The 19443-nt window shown below is 57.3% G+C and overlaps 2 protein-coding genes across 2 annotated transcripts; both read left to right on the plus strand.

The window, feature by feature from the left end:
* Positions 1-5405: 5405 nt before the first annotated feature.
* On the plus strand, positions 5406-11690 carry LOC122693269. The gene is made up of 4 exons (XM_043900811.1): positions 5406-5505; positions 5820-5954; positions 9457-9636; positions 10825-11690. Exons 1-4 carry the CDS (start codon positions 5493-5495, stop codon positions 11688-11690), a joined length of 1194 nt encoding a protein of 397 aa, XP_043756746.1. The 5' UTR covers positions 5406-5492.
* Positions 11691-12315: 625 nt separating this feature from the next.
* CPSF4L (cleavage and polyadenylation specific factor 4 like) lies at positions 12316-18974 on the plus strand. Its single transcript, XM_043900812.1, is given in 5 exon segments — positions 12316-12590; positions 14033-14308; positions 14659-14790; positions 18656-18748; positions 18877-18974. Coding segments are annotated over 5 exon segments (702 nt in total). The 5' UTR covers positions 12316-12487.
* Positions 18975-19443: the final 469 nt, after the last annotated feature.

Below are 19443 nucleotides of genomic sequence, written 5' to 3' on the forward strand. Positions count from 1 at the left end.
ATGGGGGCCGTGCCTCCCGGACATCGTGTATCCCCCCACCCACTGCACCCGCAGCCACTCAGCCAGATCCCTGAGGGGCTGGGAGCAGCTTCCGAAGCTGCAGACCTCCTTGACGGTTCAAGACCACCCGGGGGCTTGCACAGGCCCGGCTGGACCCACACTTCGGAAGCATGCTTTCCAACCGGGGGCTCTGTGTGTCTACCAGACAAGCGTGAGATAACCAGGCAAGACCAGCCCAGCCAGCAGCACGGACCTTGGTTTTCTGTGTGGCCTTGTGCCAGTTCTGTTCCCTCTCTGGGCAGTTTTAGCTTCTCCATCTTTAAAATTTAGGCTCTAGTTCAGTTGTTTTCAACTTTGTTTTAAAAAAACAGAAGTTTTTTTTGTCATGAGGTATTATACACAAAGATGAACCAGAGCTTCTCTGGGGCTGGGGGGCAGTTGTTGGGGGGTGTGGGGGGTGGTCCTTTCTCTCCTTTGGTCTCTGAGGTTTGCCTGAGAAGCCTAGGACCCCCACGGAGCATCTCTCTCCCTGAGTTGCTCTGTAGGGCTCCCTCTACCTCTGGCAGCTCAAAGCAAGAACTGGGAACTCTCTCTGGATAATAACTCAGCAATTTTAATTCAGATTGCAGCTAACATTTCCAAAAATTACATGGGACCCCCAAAACCTGCGCCAGGCAGGGCTGCAGTCACGGCTCAGAGATGCGTTAGGACGAACCCCGTCCTGGTCCAGCCACCACCAAGGTGCTTCCCCTCAGCCTCCCCGATCTGTCGAGGGGCTCTGCTCTTTGCTGGGTGCATACGGCTCTGCTGTGATCACGTGAGGGCTGTGTATGTCCTAAGACTGAGGCTGGGCCGCTGGGCTGGAAAGTGGAGGAGGTGGATATGGACCGGGCACCAGCTCCAAAGCCCTTGCTTGCGACTACTATCCATCCTAACCTGGTGATGTCCACTTTGGAGCCTGGGGTGACCAGGTGGGGCCAGTGACCTACGGGCAGAGCTGCGCACGAAGGCTGAGCTGACAGCCGGGCTGGTCGGGGTGTGCCCGAGAGGAAGAGGGGTGTGTTTGCAGCCAGGTGAGGGGCTGGCGGTGCCAGGACCCTTTCAGCAGCTACTGCCGCTTCACATCGTCCAAAGGGCTCTGCAGGTGGTGCCTCTGCCCTTCCTGGGGTCGCTCGGGGCTGGCCTCTGTCTCCAGCCGCAGCCTCGCGCCCTCCTCCTGGCTGGGGTCCAGGCTGGCCCCAGAGGGCACCCCTTTGCCTTCATTCTCACACCCCAGCCACCGCCTCCTCTTCACCAGGGTTGCTCCATGTTCCCAGAAGGTGGACACAAGAAATAGAAAAAGGATACAAGGGGTCAGGACACGGACTTGCCTGGTGGTCCAGCGGCTAAGACTCCTTGCTCCCCCTGCAGGGGATCTGGGTTCGACCCCTGGTCAGGGAACTAGATCCCCCATGCCACAACTAAAGATTTCGCATGCCAGAGCTAAGACTGAAAAAGGAAGAAGAAGGGGTCAGGACACCTGCAGGGAGGGGCTTTCTAAGGATCGGCACATTTTAGGATCTGGTTCACCGCCCGCTTCCACCCATTCTACAGATGGGAAGACAGAGGCTGGAGAAGGCAGACCGGCTGCAGTGCTGTGAGCAGACGCTGTGAGGTGGATTGGGCTGGCTGGCTCTGCGGTGGGACAGACGAGGCATAGCCTGAGCAGGTGGACTGTGTGGGGCAGAGCCAGGAGCCTGCTGGTCGCCAGGGTGGCAGAGGGGGCAGGGCTGGCTTTCCCAGGGCTGTCTGACACCCCCGCCCTTCCCTGTCTCACCTTGGCTTTCACACAGCCGCCGCCCAAATGTCCGGAGTCCACACGCGGGTGGGGATCCTGCCTGGCATGGCCCCTCCCTTGCAATAATAACCTGCATGCAAAATACCCCTAAGAGGAGAAGAGGGTGGCAGAGAATGGGGTGGTTCAATAGCATCGTCGACTCAATGGACCTGAATCTGAGCAAACTCCAAGAGACAGTGAAGGACAGGGGAGCCTGGCGTGATGCGGTCCACGCTGCAAAGACTCAGACACGACTGAGTGACTGATCAACAACAACAGGAGTATCCCTAGACCCCAAAGACCCTGAGTCAAGATGCAGGCAAGTGTGGGTAAACAACAAGGTCCTGGGACTTCCCTGCTGGTCCAGTGGCTAACACTCTGAGCTCCCAGGGCAGGGGGCCCGGTTCAATCCCTGGTCAGGCAACTAGATCCCACATGCCTCAACCACGAGCTCACATGCTGCAACTAAGCCCTGGAGTAGCCAAAATAAATAAATATTAAAAAACAAAACAAACCCAATCTTCTGGATAAATCATAATGGAAAAGAACATTTAAAAAAGAATATATGTATACCTGAGTCACTTCGCTGCACAACAGAGATTGGCACAACGGGGTAAAATCAACTATACGTCAATTAAAAAAAAAAAGAATGAAAAGTAAAAGATTCAGGAGAGCAAAGTCAGGAGTGAAAGCGGGCAAGCTTGTTGATCGACTTCCCTTTCTCAGGCTCCTGGGGCCCTGTGGCTTCCTGCCAGCAGCCAGATGGGAGCTGGGGAGAAGGCTTCGGGGGAGGGAAGGTATTTGCAGGCAGATGGAGGTTGGAGGTGTTGCCTCTGAAGCCTGTTGCTCTTACACATGGAGCTTCTGTTCTCCAAGACGAAGACTCCCAGGAGGAGACAGGAGGAGCCGGAGAGCTGCCTTCCCGGGGACTCCAACCCTGAAGTGACACTATGTTTAAAAAAAAAAAAACAAGGCCACTGAGCTTTGCTGAATTTTGTGAGTTTTTTTTTTTTATCCTGCTTTGTTCCCAAAAGAATTGGAGGCAGCTTACAAAAATACGTAAAATACAATAGGATAAAAATAGATCAGAGAGAAAACTAGGCTGGAACACACAGTGCAGTGAACCAAGAGGGCGGAACACAGAAATGAGCTCCAGCGTGACCTGCAGATCGGGCTCTGAGCTTCCTATCAGTCGAAGCGAAGAGGGAAACCCACCCCATACGAGACTCACGAAGTCCACGCGGTTGGAACAATTCCAGAAGCGGCTTTTTCTGGCACTGAGCTCTTTCTGAGAGCAGTTCTTGTGAGAAAAGAGGGCAGGGCTGGGGTCCCAGCCCGTGTCCTTGGTACAGTCTCATAACAGAATGGAAACGTGTGTGTGTATGGCGGAGTCCCTTCACTTTTCACCTGGAACTATCACAACACGGCTAACTGGCTATACCCCAACGGAAAAATAAAAAGTCAAAAAGAAAAAAGCAAACAGCCTCCTAACAGATTCAGTCAGGCAAACGCCATCTCTGCGTGTCAGTGTAAATCAAGGGCTTGATGCCAAGGCACAGGTCAATAAAACCAACTCTATGGAGGGCTGGGCCCAAACTATCCAATCATTCATCTGAGAGAGGCAGTTTCGATTCTTCCAGACAGAGCGGGATTCCTCAGCCTCAGCATTGTGCGCACGTGGGGGCCTGGATCCTTCTTCGTGGTCGGGAGCCGTCCCGTGCCCCATGGGGGGTGTGAGCCGTGTCCCTGGCCTCTGCCCACTGCATGCTGGGAGTATCCCCAGCCAGCCATGCCCCATGTCGGTCCAAAACGGCCCCCGGCATTGCTGAGCATCCCTGTGGTAATGGCTCTTATCAGAGTGGTGAGATATCTGTTTCCTTTTCTTGGCCCATTGCAGTGAAAGCGCCAGGTGGTTCCACTGGACCGCCAGGGAATTCCTTTTAAAAAAAAAATAAATAAAAGCCAGGGGCTTCCCTGATAGCTCAGTGGTGAAGAATCTGCCTGCCAATGTAGAAGGCAGGTGCTCGATACTGGGTCTGGGAAAATCCCACATGCCAAGGAGCAGCTAAGACAGTGTGCTATAGCTATTGAGCTTGTGCTTTAGCAACCAAGACCCACAGTTACTGAGCCCGCCTGTCCTGCAGTGAGAGGCCTGCATCACAAAGACGAGTAGCCCCTGCTCGCAGCAAGTAGACAAACGCCCAGGTAGCGACGAAGACCCAGCACAGCACCTCCCCCCACCAAAAAATATAATAAAGATAAAAAATGAAAATAAATAAAAACTAAAAGAAAAAAGTGCCAATTTAAAAATGTTTTTAGTTCACTTTTTTTTTTAAATTCAAAGTATAAAAATGTTTATGGAGTTCCCTGGGAGGAAAATGGATAGACTTGCATCTTGTTACCTACTTTAATTGAGAAAGCTGGCTCTGCGTCTTAGCCAGTAACATGTTCCTACGAGGGTCTTCTCAGAGTAGCAGCCCCACGGAGGTGGTTTTCTGATTTCTCATCCTGGGGTCAGATTTGAGAAGTGTATTAAAGCGTGGCTGCACGGCGTGGTGGTTATCAGGAAGTGGGGCCTTGTGGGGGTGATTAGGCTTAGATGAGGTCACAAGGGTGAGTGTGTGTATGTTAGTCGCTCGGTCGTGTCCAACTCTTTGTGACCCCACGGTCCGTCCATGGAATTTTCTAGGCAAGAACACTGCAGTGGGTTGCCATTCCCTTCTCCAGGGAAGCTTCCCACCCCAGGGATCGAACCTGGGTCTCCTGCCTTGCAGGCAGATTCTTTACCATCTGAACTACCAGGGAAGCCCAGCCCGTGATAAAACTAGTGTCCTGATAAGATGAGAGCTCAGAGTTCACTCTCTCTCCGCCACGTGAAGACACACAGTGAGAAGACGGCTGTCTGAAGACAGAAAGATTTCAGCAAAAACCAACTGTGCCGGGACCTTCACCTTGGACTTCCCGCCTCCCAAACTGAGAAAAATAAGCATCTGCTGTGTACGCCCCGTCCGTGGGTCCCGAGCTGACGGGGGTGACTCCCCATGTGCCTGGAACTGCTCATCTAGATGGGGCATCCTCGACCAGAGATGGAATTCAAAATCAAGCCAAGAAGTAAAACAGGCGGGGGCAGCTGGGTGGGCTTGACGAACGTCCGACAGGCGGGAAGGTCCTCGAGGTCGAGGTTCTCCACCCCACCCCGCTGCTGCCTGGGGCCCTGCCTTCTTCCCCAGCCCCCCACCCGGAGGTCAGGATTCTTCGTCCAGGAAGCTGTGGGGAGGGGCGGCTGCCCTCTGCTTGCCCGCTCTTGCCACGCACACCCCCTGGGCTTTGCACACAGAGTGGGCACCATTGACTCCCGGTCAACGGTCAGGGCTGGAGGGTTTTTTTTCCATCTGCACGCAGTCTGTCTGCCTCGTGACCCAAGAATCATTTGGAGATAACAGACCGGAGGGCAGTCTCTGTTGATGAAAATGGACTTTGTCGTTTGGACTCAATTGACCCAAAGGCAGATCGAACCTGTGACCTTGGCCCCCATCCATCAAAGTGAATGCGCCAGACCCGGGCAGGGAGGACTCATCCATCACGGTGTCGGCGACCAGCTGGCGGCCTGTGTTCTACAGAAACCTTCCTCTTCCTCCCCTGAGTGAGGGTGAGGGGTGCAGCAGTGACCCCCTGGATGTGGGAATTAGGTACTAGAACCTTGCTCATAATTACGGTCTACTGTGACTCTCGACCCTTAAGCCGACCCAAGGCTGCAAAGGCGGCTCCTTCCATGACTCCCAAGGCCTCAGGTTCAAGACCCTTCCCGAGCTCCCAGCCCCTTGACTTTTTGGAGGGATTTGTCTGTCGGTTTGTTTTTTCATCGCAGCATGAAGCATGTGGGATCTTAGTTCCCTGACCAGGAACTGAACCTCTGCCCCTCAGCCCGGAGCTCAGAGTCCTAACCACTGGACCACTTGGGCTGTTTTGTTTTTTTGTCCCACCTCCTTGAAACTCTTGCAAGAGCCAGAGAGCCGGATCCAGCTGCACAGAGCCAGAAGCGGTTCCCCCGTGCGCTGCTGCTGCTGGGGACCCCGTCCTTTACCGCCTGCCTCACCTCTGTTTCACAGACTCCTGGACCCCCGTCCTTGCTGCCCAGGTGAGAGCAAAGTGGTCTTGTTCCCCAAGCCCTCTGTGTCCCGCATCGTAGGATTCCACTGCCTGTTTACCGACAACTTTCCCGTCTGTCTGTGTTTCCAAGTTGTTACCGTACCGAATCTAGTGGCTTGAGACAACACAAATGTGTGTGTGCTAAGTCACTTCAGTCATGTCCGACTCTCTGCGGCCCCATGGACTGTAGCCCACCAGGCTCCTCTGTCCATGGGATTTCCCAGGCAAGAATCCCGGAGGGGGTTGCCATTTCCTCCTCCAGGGGATCTTCCCAACCCAGGGTCAAACCCCAGTCATTTTCATCTCTTTCTTTGGCAGGCAGATTCTTTACCCCTGGTGCCACCTGGGAAGCCCAACACAGATGTATTGTCTCACAATTCTGGAGGTTAGAAAGGGCCTTCACTGAGCTAGGACCAAGGTGCTGGCAGGCAGGCCTGCCTTCCTTCTGGGGGTTCCAGGGGAGAATTCATTTCTTTGCTTCTTCCAACGTTTAGAGGCTGTTTCCTGGCTTGTGCCCCCGCCCTCAGCGTCAGAGCCAGAGGTGAAGTACCTTCAAATCTCAGTTTCCCTCTCTCTCTCATTGGAAGAGATGAGCTATTGGGACATTCCCTGGGCCAGGGCTGACTCCCTGAGCCCCGAATGTCCTGTCTCTTTCAGTCTCTGGCTAGAAGTACAATCCACATGCCAGCCCACGGCCACAGCCTTGGGTCATGGAGTCTTGGTCGTCTTACCAGCCTGTCTAAGGGTTGGGGGCGCCTTTCCTGCACTGCGGCTTGGTTGACTGGTAGGAGCTTGCGTCACACAGACTGAGCTGGTGGTCTTTGGGAAGCTCAGCTAAGCCCCTGAGTTCTTTTCAGCCGCAGAAGAGAACGAATGGCTTTCTCCCTGCGGTTTTGTAGTCCAGTAAATAGGTTCAATAGTGAGGAGTCTGGGCTCCCCTGGTGGCTCAGACGGTAAAGAATCCGCCTGCAACGCAGATTCGTTCCCTGGGTCAGGAAGATCCCCTGGAGGAGGAAATGGCAACCCACTCTAGCATTCTCGCCTGGAGAATCCCATGGACGGAGGAGCCTGGCAGGCTACAGTCCATGGGGTCACAGAGTCAGACACGACTGAGTCACTAACACACACGCACACACACACACGCACAGTCAGCAGTCTAGGTTCCCAGTCTGACACCCACTTGCTGCGTGAGCTTTAAGCGGCTGCTTCATCTCTCTGGGCCTTGGTTTATCTGTACAATGGGTAGAAGCCACTTGAGCGGCTGCAGAAGCTGGGAGGAGGCCGTGAAGAGAGACGTGGGAGGGTCAGTAGCCCTGTTTCTGGGTCGGCGCCCCTGGGGCAAGCGGATGCCCCGCCCAGAGCAGATTTCCTAGAACCGCCGGGCTCCCAGAGGCCAAGCTCCGGGGCAGGGACACAGAGGGACCGTCCCGGCTGCTGGACCTGCCCGCCCTGCATGTCCAGCGGCTCTTGCGAGGCCCACAGCTGTCCCCGCCAAGTGGCATCTCAGGCACAAAGGGCAGCAGAGGGGGCAGGGCATGCGGGCCCACTGTTCCTGGCCCAGAGCAGCAGCTGAGGGTCAAGGGGGCGGGGAGGCGCTTCCTCTGACCTCTGCCCTCCCCCAACAGCTCTCCAGCAGCCAGGCCCATCCCTACTGGGCTCAGAGCCCCTCCATCAACACCTGCACGGTGTGGAGTCCCCTGCCCCCACCCCGAAGGACCTTTTATCAGGGGCTGCTGCTGCTGCTGCTAAGTCACTTCAGTCGTGGTGTCCGACTCTGTGCGACCCCATAGACGGCAGCCCACCAGGCTCCCCCGTCCCTGGGATTTTCCAGGCAAGAACACTGGAGTGGGTTGCCATTTCCTTCTCCAGTGTGTGAAAGTGAAAAGTGAAAGTGAAGTCGCTCAGTCATGTCCAACTCTTAGCAACCCCATGGACCGCAGCCTACCAGGCTCCGCCATCCATGGGATTTTCCAGGCAAGAGTACTAGAGTGGGGTGCCATTGCCTTCTCCGATCAGGGGCTAGACGGAATAATAAACTTGGAGAAGGGTGGCCCCAGGGACCTGGGGGCCGGACACCTGGGCCCTTGAACATCAGGTCACACCTCACAGCACCCACCTGCTGCGTCAGGCATCCACGTGGACTTGTCACCAGCCTCAGTTCCCCCTGGAGGTCACCCTGTGGGTCCCCCTTTTACTGACGCAGAATCTGAGGTTCAGAGAGGTGGCCTGGGACAGCAGGCTGGGGACCGGCAGAACCAAGGTGTGAACCCTGACCTGCCCAATGCCAGTGCCAGGGTTTGAGTGTGGGTTAAGGCAAACGCATGGGTACCCGGGGGGGTGTGGCCACACGCTACCCAGAAAAGCCCCGGCTGGGACCGATCCCAGACCTGGCAGAGCTCATGACCTCCATGACCTCGGCCAGTTCCAGGCAGCGGGGGAATTGCAGAGCGCCTGCAGCCCCTGCTTTTCAGAGCTGTGCGTTCATAAAGCGAAAGGAGTGAGGGGATGATGACTCAGGAAATCTGCTGTCCGAGGTCAACGAGAAGCTCGTAATGATGGTGATTAAAAATCAACACCACTGATTGCACAGTGATTTGCATGTCCACTGTGCAGCCATGAATTAATTAATAAATGAAAACACAAATGCTGGGGGATCAGCTCCAGGGCACAGAAGAGGAGATGGGAGGTTCCAGAGGAGACAGGCCAGAGCTCCCCCCACCCCCGCCCCAGCCCAGCACCCTCCCCCAGGCGTTGCCAGGGTTCCCTGGCCTGGGGCTGGCTTTTTATCCTTGCACAATCCACGGTCCACTCCAGAACCCTGAGGGAGGAATATAAATGGGGGTGCCGGGTGGGCAGCTTCCCTAGTTCTGAGACAGAGAAGATGCGAAGGGCCTGCCCGATGGGAGACCCAGATCCGACTCTCAATTCTTCTTCTTTCTTTTTTTTAAATAATTTATTTAACCAGGCAGACTAATTGATGGATATTTTCTGTACTCTTGCCTAGAAAATTCCATGGATGGAGGAGCCTGGTGGGCTACAGTCCATGGGGTTGCAAAGAGTCAGACACAACCGAGCAACTTCACTTTGCTCACTTTAGGTCATGTCCAAGTTTTTCTTTATTTTTTTCTTGGCTGTGTGGCATGTGGGATCTTTGTTCCCTGACCAGTGATTGAGGCCATGCCCCCTCCAGTGGAAGTGCTGAGTCTTAACCTCTGGACCACCAGGGAAGTTCCCCCAACTCCCAGCTCTGATGCTCATTAGCTGTGGGACCTTGCCAATCGACCAACTTGTCTGCTTGCTTATTTGCGACTCTGTAAAAAGGGTGAGGAATTGCGGAAGCTCGGTCTCCAGGTGGGAAGATGTTTCCTGAAGCTGCTGTAACAAATGGCCACAAAGGTGGGGGCTTAAACAACAGAAATTCACTCTCACTACTGAGGCGTCAAAGGGCTTCCCAGGTGGTGCAGTGATAAAGAACCCGCCTGTCAATGCAGGAGATGCCGAGGATGCAGGTTCGATCCCTGGGTGGGGAAAATCCCCTGGAGGAGGAGATGGCAACCCACTCTTGCCTGGAGAATCCCATGGACAGAGGAGCCCAGCGGGCTACAGCCCATGGGGGCGTGAAGAGTCGGACACGGCTGGGCACACACGGCACACGTATGGAGGTGTCACAGGTTGGTTTCTTCCGGAGCCCCTGCGGGAGGAGCCTCTGGTCCTCTCCTGGCTTCTAGTGGGGGCGGCCTCCCGTGGGGTCCCTTGGGCGCCTCCTGGCGCCCTGGTCTCTTCCTGGCTTCTCGAGGCGTCTTCTCTGGGGCTCTTCTGCATCTCAGCTCTCCAGCCTTCCTCTTTTCTCTTATAAGGACACCCATCATTGTGTTTAGGACTCACCTAAACACATCCTGAATTCCAGGATGATCTCACCTTGAGATCCTTAATTTAATTGCGTCTGCGGAGACCCACCCAGTTTCCAAATAAGGTCACAGCCACAGGCAGGAGAGGTGAAGTCTTGGAACATCCTGGAGGAGGCCAGGCAGCCCAGTTGGGGGGATTCGGAGACGCCCACATCCTGCGTGCCGAGTGCTATCAGCCAACTCGAGAAAAACCATGAGTGGGAGGAGGGAACCCACTGATGTCACCCTGCCTGCACCTTCTGGGGTGGGGGCGGTGGGGGGACCTGGGCCAGGAGAGGAGGGGCAGGGCGGGGGACGGATGAGGGAGCGGTCTCCTCGTCAGCCCTTATGATGAAGTCTTTTCGGGCCACCAAGGTGCTGGGAGGCGCCCCCAAAGACGTCTCCAAGACCATAATTATTATTTTGTACCAACCACGAGGTGGTCTCCCGACACTGCGTTCTCCAGGGTGCTGTTCTCCTAGTCTCGAACGAGCTCCCCGCGGGCTTCACGATTAAAAAAATGAAAAACAAAAAACAGTCCTAAAAGGCACGCCAGGTCCAGGGCCCACATGTCCACCAAACCGAGGCCCTGACCTTGCCTTGGCCTAGCATGGAGCCCCACGCCCCTGCTCTCACACTGCTGACCACCCCGCATCATCACCAGACCCCCCGTGAGACCCCCCGGGCCCTGCATGGTGAGCGCCCCTCTTGGCACCTGTGCCTCAGTTCGCCTCCCGCCCTTCCGTGGGAGACCTGTGCTGGGGAAGTCTCCCCGAGACTGAAGGCAGGGACTCAGTCCTCTGTTTTGGGGTCCCCAGTTCCTGGCATAGAGATGCTCTGGGGTGTTTATGGCGAAAGACCTGGGTGTGAACGCCACCCCCCCTCCCCCATGGTGACCATCTTCCCAGCGGTGTGCCCTGGTCCTTGCCGGGGTCTTTCTGTTCCCCACACGCCCACCTCCCTGCCAGGTAGGTGGGAGGAAGCCCGCCGTGGGCCCGTGTCCACAGATGAAGATGTTCTGGAGGCGCCGGTCAATGTACGTGTCTAGGGCCCGAAGAAGCAGGGCCCCGACCCTGGGCACCCTCAGCCCACCTCCCACAGGCCCCACACCGGCCCTCCTCCCCCGGGGTATACAGCTGGCAGGAGCCGGGAGCTCTGGAGTCTCCTGGATCCCGTCCCTGCCCCTCCCCTCCCCTCCGGGGCTCCAGGGCCTATCTGTCTGTCTGTTTCCTTTTCTGATGGGAGTTCAAAACAACAACAATAGCAACAACTCTGGGAACGAAGGCCACGCAGAAACAAAGCCAGCAGGCTCCGTCTCGTTGGCCCAGCGGGGCTGCGGGGTGCTGCCAGCCTTGCCTGTTCTGTCCAGCAAGGAGGGCGCAGCCTGGTGGACGGGGAAGGCCGCGGGGGCCAGAGCAGTAGGAGGTGGAGGCCGGCCCCGGTTAGAGTCAAGTCCTCCTTTGAGAGCCTCTGCAGACGTCCCCGGGCCTGGGGGCAGGGATGGTGTAATGATCATAAAACAACATTTGCATAGAGATTTCGTGTACAAAGCGCTTTCTCAGGGGCGGGAAGCACGCTGGTGGCCCGCGGAATCCGGGCTGGGAGGCCGCGGCCCCTGGTCGGGCCCGCCCGCCGCGGCCGGCTCGGGATTGTGCTCCGGGCGAACAAAGCGCTATTCATTCAAAGATTTCCGATTCCCCCGGATTTCTTCTCTCTCCCTGCTCTCGGGTGAAGAGCTCGCTCCTGCTTGTCACTCAGGCCGGAGGAGGGGTGTCAGCGGCCCCCGCAGGCGGGGGCCTGATGGCAGGGAAACCGGGAGGCGGTGGGGCGTGGCCTGATCCCACCGCCCCTCGCCCCGCCCCTCGCCCCGCCCCCACACCTCGCCCCGCCCTGCCCCTCGCCCCGCCCTGCCCCTCGCCCCGCCCCCACGCCCTCGCCCGCCTCCTGCCCCTCGCCCCGCCCTGCCCCTCGCCCCGCCCCCTGCCCCTCGCCCCGCCCCCACGCCCTCGCCCCTCCCCTCCCCCTCCCCCCGCCCCCTCGCCCTCCGGCTCCCAGGCTCCAGCTCCTGTGAATCAGAGCATCAGGGCGGCCTCGCTAGGGCTGGCTTATGCAACTCTCCTCACAGCTCACACCTGCGGCCGTGCCTTCACGTGAGAAGTGTGAACCCGGGGCGACTTCCCTGGCGGCCCAGTGGCTAAGACTCTCAGCTCCCTTTGCAGGGGGCCCGGGTTCCATCCCTGGTCGGGGAACTAGATCCCACACGCTGCAATCAAGACCCGGTGCTGGGCCCACAAAAAACACAAACAAAGGTGAACACAGCACAAACCTGAACACAGATTTGGGGACGTCTGCGTGTTTGGGAGCCTGCAGACGAGCAGTGTGGGGGGCCTCGCTCGTCCCTCCCCAGCCCCGCGCAGCGGGAGCAGGTCTTGTGTTCCCCGGCTGGGGTGTGGGGCCCCAGGCTCTGCGCCTCTGCGTGGGGCAGGAGCGGGAAACAGCGGCGGGGTGCAGCCCGCCGAGGGTGGTGGTGGGGCCTCCACAGAGCCTGGCCCTTTAAGGGCCTCCGAGGAGCTATATAATAAGGTCCACCTTGAAGGCCTGAGGGCCTTTCTGCAGCCCCAGCAGGGCAGGGAGGATGCAGGAGGTCATCGCGGGGCTGGAGTGGCTGGCCTTCCCCTTCGAGAAGGATGTAGAGAAGCAGAAGGGCACTGGGCTCCTGCCTTTCCAGGGCATGGACAGTGAGTGTGGCCGGAACCCTGAACCGCGCCCCCGTCCCCCCCCCCCCCCGCCCCCACCGCCCCCAGCTTCCTCCCAGTTGCTCACCAGGGAGGTGTAGGAGGGCTCGGGCCCACCGTCCTGTCCGGGACCCCCAGTGTAGCACCTTGCTTCTCAGGCACCGCCTGTACCCCCTTACATCCTCTCCAGGAAGCCAGAAAACAGGACCGGCTGCTGGGAAAGTGGAGACCCTAGAGCAGTCAATTGAAAGAAGCTGGGATGACCCCATGGGCCGCCCGAGTGCCAGGCCGGCCTTGGGCCCCCTGTGCATCATCTCCACTGCAGAGTTCAGGGCGCTTAGCTGTTGAGTCTGCAGGCTGGTTCCCGGAGGCTGGTTCCCGGAGGCCAGCATCTAGAGGCCCAAGCCTTGGGAGGCAGGGGGTGAAGGCCCTCCGGCAGCCACAGCATCCCCTCTGCCTTCTTCGCCCCCAGAGGCGGGCGCAGCTGTGTGCACCTTCTTTGCTAGAGGGCTCTGCGAGAAAGGAGAGTGGGCAGAGGTGAGGGCTGGCAGGGGTTCAGCTTGGCCTGGACTGGGGTGCTGGATTTGCACGTGAGGAAGGGGAGGTGGGAAGAGGCATGAGTTCATTCTCAGGGCAAAGGGCAAGTGGGTGGGGCCATCAAGGGGGCTACCCCCTACCTCCAGGGATGTCTCTGACTCCATAGCATTGATTAGGGTAGGCACAGCTGCCTGCAAGGAGACAGTTCCTTCTTTCTACCCTGCTGTAGGTGGGAATGTTTGTGGGTGTCAAGTGTGTGCTCCCAGGAGGCCCTTGAGTTCTTAATTCTGCCCCAGCCAGGAGAGGGGCTTCCTTCCTTCCCCTCCCCACCCCCCCATCCTCTGAGTTAACCTGGGACCTGTTCAGCGGCCCCCTCCACTCCTGTGTCCTAAGAAAGAGCAGGCTGCAGTCTCAGAAACTTATGTCTCCCCCAGCCCAACGGGGCCCAACTGTGCGCTCTTCCAAACCCCTCTCGACTCTCCCCCAGTGCAGACATTCTGTGAGCAGGGGCTGACATAAATCAGGGTTCCCGTCTTCTGGCTTCTGAACCATAGGCTCTTCCTATGGAAATCCTGTTGCCCTCAGAAGTCTTGCCTCCAATTTGGGGGTCTCCAGTTGCCCTCTAGAGAGCCAGGTTGAGAAACCTGCAATGAGTTTAGGACCTGCTTTTAGGATCCAAGTTTTCTGTTCCAGGGAAGCTGGGAGGCCAGGTGGGGCCAGGCAGGGGACCGGGAGCCTGTGTGGCCACGTGACTAGCTCTTGTTTGGGGCAGTGCTGGACAGTGGGGTGTGGAGGAGAAATGAACTTGTTGGTCACTCTAGACTTTGAATCCTTGGCTCTGTCCATCCAGTCTCTAGAGCAGGGTTTCACAGAGAGACCCTCATGCAAAGAAATAAAACCGTTCTTAGGTCTGGAAGGTCAGAGCCAGGTGAGCCAATGGCCAGAGGTGGAGAGTAAGACCATCAGAGAGAACACCTCCGCAGCACCCCGAAGATGCTACCAGAGTTGGCTCAGCGCAACAGGTCCTGTTTCCTGCCGACAGCAAGGCCGCCTGAACGAAGATGACAAAGAGCGAAATATAACATTTCCATTTCCTTCTGAATTGTTACAAGGTTGGCTCCCACGTCACCATGTTAGATCTCCGGAACCAGGAAACATAACATTTGTATTATTTTTTAAGACGTGAGTTCCTCAGGCCCTTAACGAGTTCTTCCTTTGTGCTGGGACCTTGCTGGGTTGGGGCTGGAAACTACACCCCCCCCCCTCACCCCTGCACAGTCAGGCTGGAGGGGATGGGGTGTGATGGGTGCTTCGGGAGGTGTCCTGATGCCCTGGGGGGGGGCATTCCTGGGGTACGAGACGGGCCAGAGCATCATGTGGGGCAGAGAGGGCTGGGGGCTGTCTCTTGAGCCACCTCTGGCCCCCAGTTATAGCCTCCGCCAGGGGAAGGGACGGTGGTACCTCCTGCTAGGGCTGAGCTGGGCCCAGGCTCTGGGTGTGCAGGGGCCCCCAGCCGGGTGCTCTGGGTTCCCAGGGAAGCTGTGCCTGTTCCGGCACGACCCCGGGGGAGAACACGGTGGTGTGCAAAAGGGCGACCAGTGCAAGTTCCTGCACTAGTACGATGTCGCCAGGATGCCCGAGTGCCACTTTACTTCAAGTTCGGTGGGTGATGCCCCTTCCTGGTGCCGCCCCCCGCCCCGAGGAGGGGGAAGGAGGTTTGGGAAGGGCCCTCAAAGGAGGTCTCGAGCGTCCCAGGTGGCAGACCAGGCCCCCCTGCTTCTCCAACCCTCTAGAAAAATCGGACCTGTCTTCTGAGCCCTGCCCCACTGCCCTGCCAGGCTCAGGCACGTGAAGCCCGTTCCCCCCCGCCCCCCCTCCCCCGCGCGGACCCAGGGAAGGGGAGGGCGGGGCGGGAATCAAAGGCCGAATTGTTCCCCAGCCCCGTCCAGCTAATCACACAGCCAGACTTGCTGTCTGGAGAGGAGGCGGTCTCCGGAGCCCTGGGGAGGGTCAAGCCAGTGTTTCCCAAACAGCCTGCACTTTCACAGTGGGGCTGGATGCCCCCACGGGGCACCTGCCTCATCACCGCCTCTTTGAACCCTCTCGTTATTTTTCACTCCTTTTAGAAGAAAGCTTGACATCGCTTTCCTAAAGGGAAAACTAACATCGCTGATTGGGGGCTTCCCTCGTGGCTCAGTCAGTAAAGAATCCCCCTGCAGTGCAGGAGACCTGGGTTCGTTTCCTGGACGGGGAAGGTCCCCTGAAGAAGGAAACGGCAACCCACTCCAGTGTTCTTGCCTGGGGAATCCCGTGGACAGAGGAGCCGACAGTCCATGGGGCCTCAGAGTCAGACCCAACTGAGCGACGAAACCACCGCAGCATCACCGATTAGCAGTGGAGGGTCCCTGTGAAGGGGCAGTCATCAGCTTCAGAGGTTCGGCCCCCTGAAGGGACCTTGTGTGGTCAGCTGTGGACCTGCGCATCACCTCCCTCTGACCGCAGTCTTTCTCTTGCCGTCCAAGGGGCCATGCAGGGGGAAGCTACCGCCTCCTTCAAGAACAGGATCTGTGGATATGTTTCAGGCCTTAGCTCTCCCGGTAAACGTTTACAGTTCGGGGCTTTTCAGAGCTGGAAGAAGCCTTAAGGATTATCTAGTCCAGTGGTTTTCAAACTGTATTCGGAAGAGGGACTGGGTGTGGGGGGGTTGGTCATCCAGCCTCCAGGGACACCTCTGAGCCAGGTGGCTGGGCTTTGAGACATCAGGGGGGCTGCGGGCAGCTGTCCCTCATTAATGTTGATGGGGTGGGGGTGGGGTGGTCCTGGGTATCCAGGAAGAAGGCACCCCCCTCAGGGTCAACAAGAGCTTCCCTCAGGCTCAAATCCTGTTTCCTGCCCGCTCCCAGCCAGCGGTGGCAGTTCGTGAGGGCCGCCCGCGTGTGGCCCTTGCAGGAAAGGACAGAATTTATCTGGCGCCTGTCCCCCTCGGTCACCAGTTAAAACGACACTTCATTCTTTTAAAAGAACCTTGCCTGGTTTCCTTTGGGGAAAGGGGGCCGTCCTGGGCATGGATTTGGGAACAGGACCAGGTCCCTGTCTGCCCGCGAACAATTCCCAGCGTGAGGGCGTGTGTGGACAGCAGGGCTGTGATGTGTAAGCCATGTTTTTCTTTTTTGGTTCTTGGAGTAAATGAATCAATGTCTCTATTATGTAAAGTGTGCTTATCACAGGGTAATTATTCGTCTTACTGGAAGGAATGGTCTTACTTATAAACGATTCTTGGGGAGATGTAGCAGCGGGAAATGGCCGCTGAAAGGAGCTAGGAAGCGGGGGTCCTGGCCCTGCAAGGGGATGCGTGCCCACCCCAAAGGCACCAGCCGCGCGGGCCGGCCGACGGCAGGGCGGGGTGCGGGCGCCACCTGCTGGCGGACAGAGGAACGGACAGCCGCACCCGGGCGGCGTGGAACAGGCCGCCTCTGGGCAGAGGACTCGCCGCACGTCCCCCCGCCCCTGCTCGCCTGTCCCGGGGGTCCTCCCTTCTTCCGAAGGATGGAGCCCAGAGGGAGCGCTGTGCCCAGAGCCCACGCGGGACAACTGCATGCACACCTTTCAGTGTGAGGAAGCCGGGTGGGAATGGGCCTCAGGAGGAGGTCTCCCCTTCTCGGAGCGCCGCTGTCGTCCTTTGTGAAATGAGAAGACTGCGAAGGGGCGGGGGTTGAATTCTGGGGAAGCCATAGCGTTCTTCGAGGCTCAGGCGAGACCTTGCTTTGCAGAAGCCCGAGGTATAGAATAGAACTGTTTGGAAATCAGTGGGATTGACACTGTGGTGTTCCTTTTGGCCCTGAAAAGCACGAAGTTGCAGGCTTTTTTTTTTTTTCTCTCTTTTTAAGTACAGTTGATGTACAATGTTGTGTTAGTTTCAGGTGTATAGCAAAGTGATTCATTCATATATATATAGGCTTTTTTCAGATCTTTTTCCATTATAAGTTATTAAAAAATATTGAGTACAGTTCCCCGATACTATATAGTAGGTCTCTGTTGGTTATCTATTTCACACACACACACACACACACACACACACATAAAACAGGAAAACCTGTGAAAAACGCCGTTGGTGATTTGGAAGGGCTTGTGTTGAATCTGTAGATTGCCTTGGATGCGGTGAGTTTTGCTGAGTCGCTGAGTCATGTCCACCTCTTTGCAACCCTGTGGGCTGTAGCCCGCCAGGCTTCTCTGTCCAGGGGATTTTTCAGGCGAGAGTGCTGGAATGGGTTGCCATTTCCTCCTCCAGGAGATCTTCCTGACCCAGGGATGGAACCTGCGTCTCCTGCATTGCAGGCGGTTCTTTACCGCTGAGCCATCGGGGAGATCCTTGCCTGGGGTGGCACAGTCATCCTGACACTACGGATCCCTCCGGTCTGAGCACGCGGTGTATCTTTCCTTCAGCTTGTGTCATCTTTGATTTCTTTCATCCGCATCTTCTAGTTTTTGGAGTACTACACGTCTTTTGCCTCTTTAGATAGGTCTATTCCTAGGTATCTTATTCTTTTAGATGCAATGGTAAATGAGATTGTTTCCTTAATTTCTCCTTCTGATCTTTCATTGTTAAGTTGTAGGCTTTTAAGGAGGATGAGATTGGAAACACTCCCCAGTCTCTACTTGAATGAGGTGAAAAAAGGGCTGAGTCTTCCCCCTTGGTTCCTTCAGAGCCCCCGAGGCCTTACGCGGAAGCTGAGAGGGCTTAGACTCCCTCCCCAAACTCCTGGTGGTCTGCGCCACCAGGGCTGGCTCCTCCTAGGACCCAGTTTTGGTCGGATCCACAGACGGGTTACAGCACAGGCTCCGAGAAACTACGGGTGTCCCTCTGGGTCCTGTTTATTGCATCTCTGTGCCAACTTTGAAGCAGTGCTCTTGCGGCAACTCCCCCGGAAAGGACTGTAGGTTCAGGAAGGCTTGTAGGTTTCATCGTAGAGACGAAGCTTTAACCATGGTACAGGGCTTCCCAGGCGGCGCTGGCGGCAAAGAACGTGCCTGCCAGTGCAGGAGACGAAAGAGACGCGGGTTCGATCCCTGGGTCGGGAAGATCCCCTGGAGAAGGAAATGGCCACCCACTCCAGTGTTCTTGCCTGGGAATCCCATGGACAGAGGAGCAACATCTCCATGCAGGGTCGGGTCTTGCTGGATCTGTAGCTGCTGGCTAGGGGTCTCCTCTTCCCACCTCTCCTCGTCCCTTCTCCCAAGTAGCCTCTGAATACCTTCGGTTCCAGTCCCTCCTTCTGAACATCTGGCCCTGCCCCACCTCCTCCTGGTGAGTGTATTCACACCCAAGCCCCACTGAGCCAGTATGCGTTGGATCCGCCTTTCTTAGCTCGCAGGAGGGGGGAGAAATTTCTTGCTGTCCTCAAAAAAAGCGCGGTCCCGCAGAAGGCAGGCAAGCGGCCTCTGTGCAAGGGGCAGGGCAGTCTTGTTCCAGGAGGGTGGACGTGACCTCGAAGATGAGCCCGCTTGTGCACAAAGAATGCTGGGATTTTCAGGGGACTGCAACAAGGAGGGTCCCTTCCTCCACGTGAAGCCGGCCTTCAAGACCCAGGACTGTCCGTGGTACGACTGAGGTTTCTGCAAACACAGTGAGGCGCAGGAGATGTGGGGGTGTCTCCGGCAGGGGAGGGGTGCCCCTTCCTGATGCGGCCTGTGGGCTCTGCCCCTCCCCCTTGCTAAAGAAGGTCCTTCTGGCCGTTTTCTCTTTGCCCAGTAGGTCCTCTGTGTAAATACCAACACGTCTGCAGGACAATGTGTACTAACTACGTAGCCGGCTTCTGCCCCGAAGGACCCAGATGCCAATTTGCACAGTGAGAGACCAACCCGACCCCACACCCCCAGCCCCCCCTGTGCTGGGCCCACTCTGGCTTCTAGAGCCTTCCGTACCTTCACTGGCCCGAGGTGGCAAGTGAAGCGTCCGGCCAGCATCCACCCGTGAGGTTCTCGGGGCATGGCTCCCCCTGCGCCCACCTCTCCTTGGTCCTGCCGGCTGCGCTGATCTCTAACCCGTCCTGTTGGTGGATATTCAGGCCCTTCCCTGTGGGGTTCTGAGAACACGCAATCACAATCGGGGCAGCAGGCTGGTGCAGGGGGTGTTAGTGAGCTGGCGGCGGGGAAGCGGGGCTTAGAGCCAGGCTGTGGTTGTCCGTCTGTCCATGCCTCCTTCGGTCCCAAGATGAATGGTTTATTCAACCCGAGTTACCTGGAGGCGAGTGCAGGGAGGCCAGTGAGGGGGAGTGGTTGGAGGGTGGTGGTGACGTGCTTACTCCTTTCTAGCACGTGG

Source organism: Cervus elaphus, chromosome 5 (genome assembly GCF_910594005.1).
Source record: "Cervus elaphus chromosome 5, mCerEla1.1, whole genome shotgun sequence".
Taxonomy (NCBI): domain Eukaryota; kingdom Metazoa; phylum Chordata; class Mammalia; order Artiodactyla; family Cervidae; genus Cervus; species Cervus elaphus.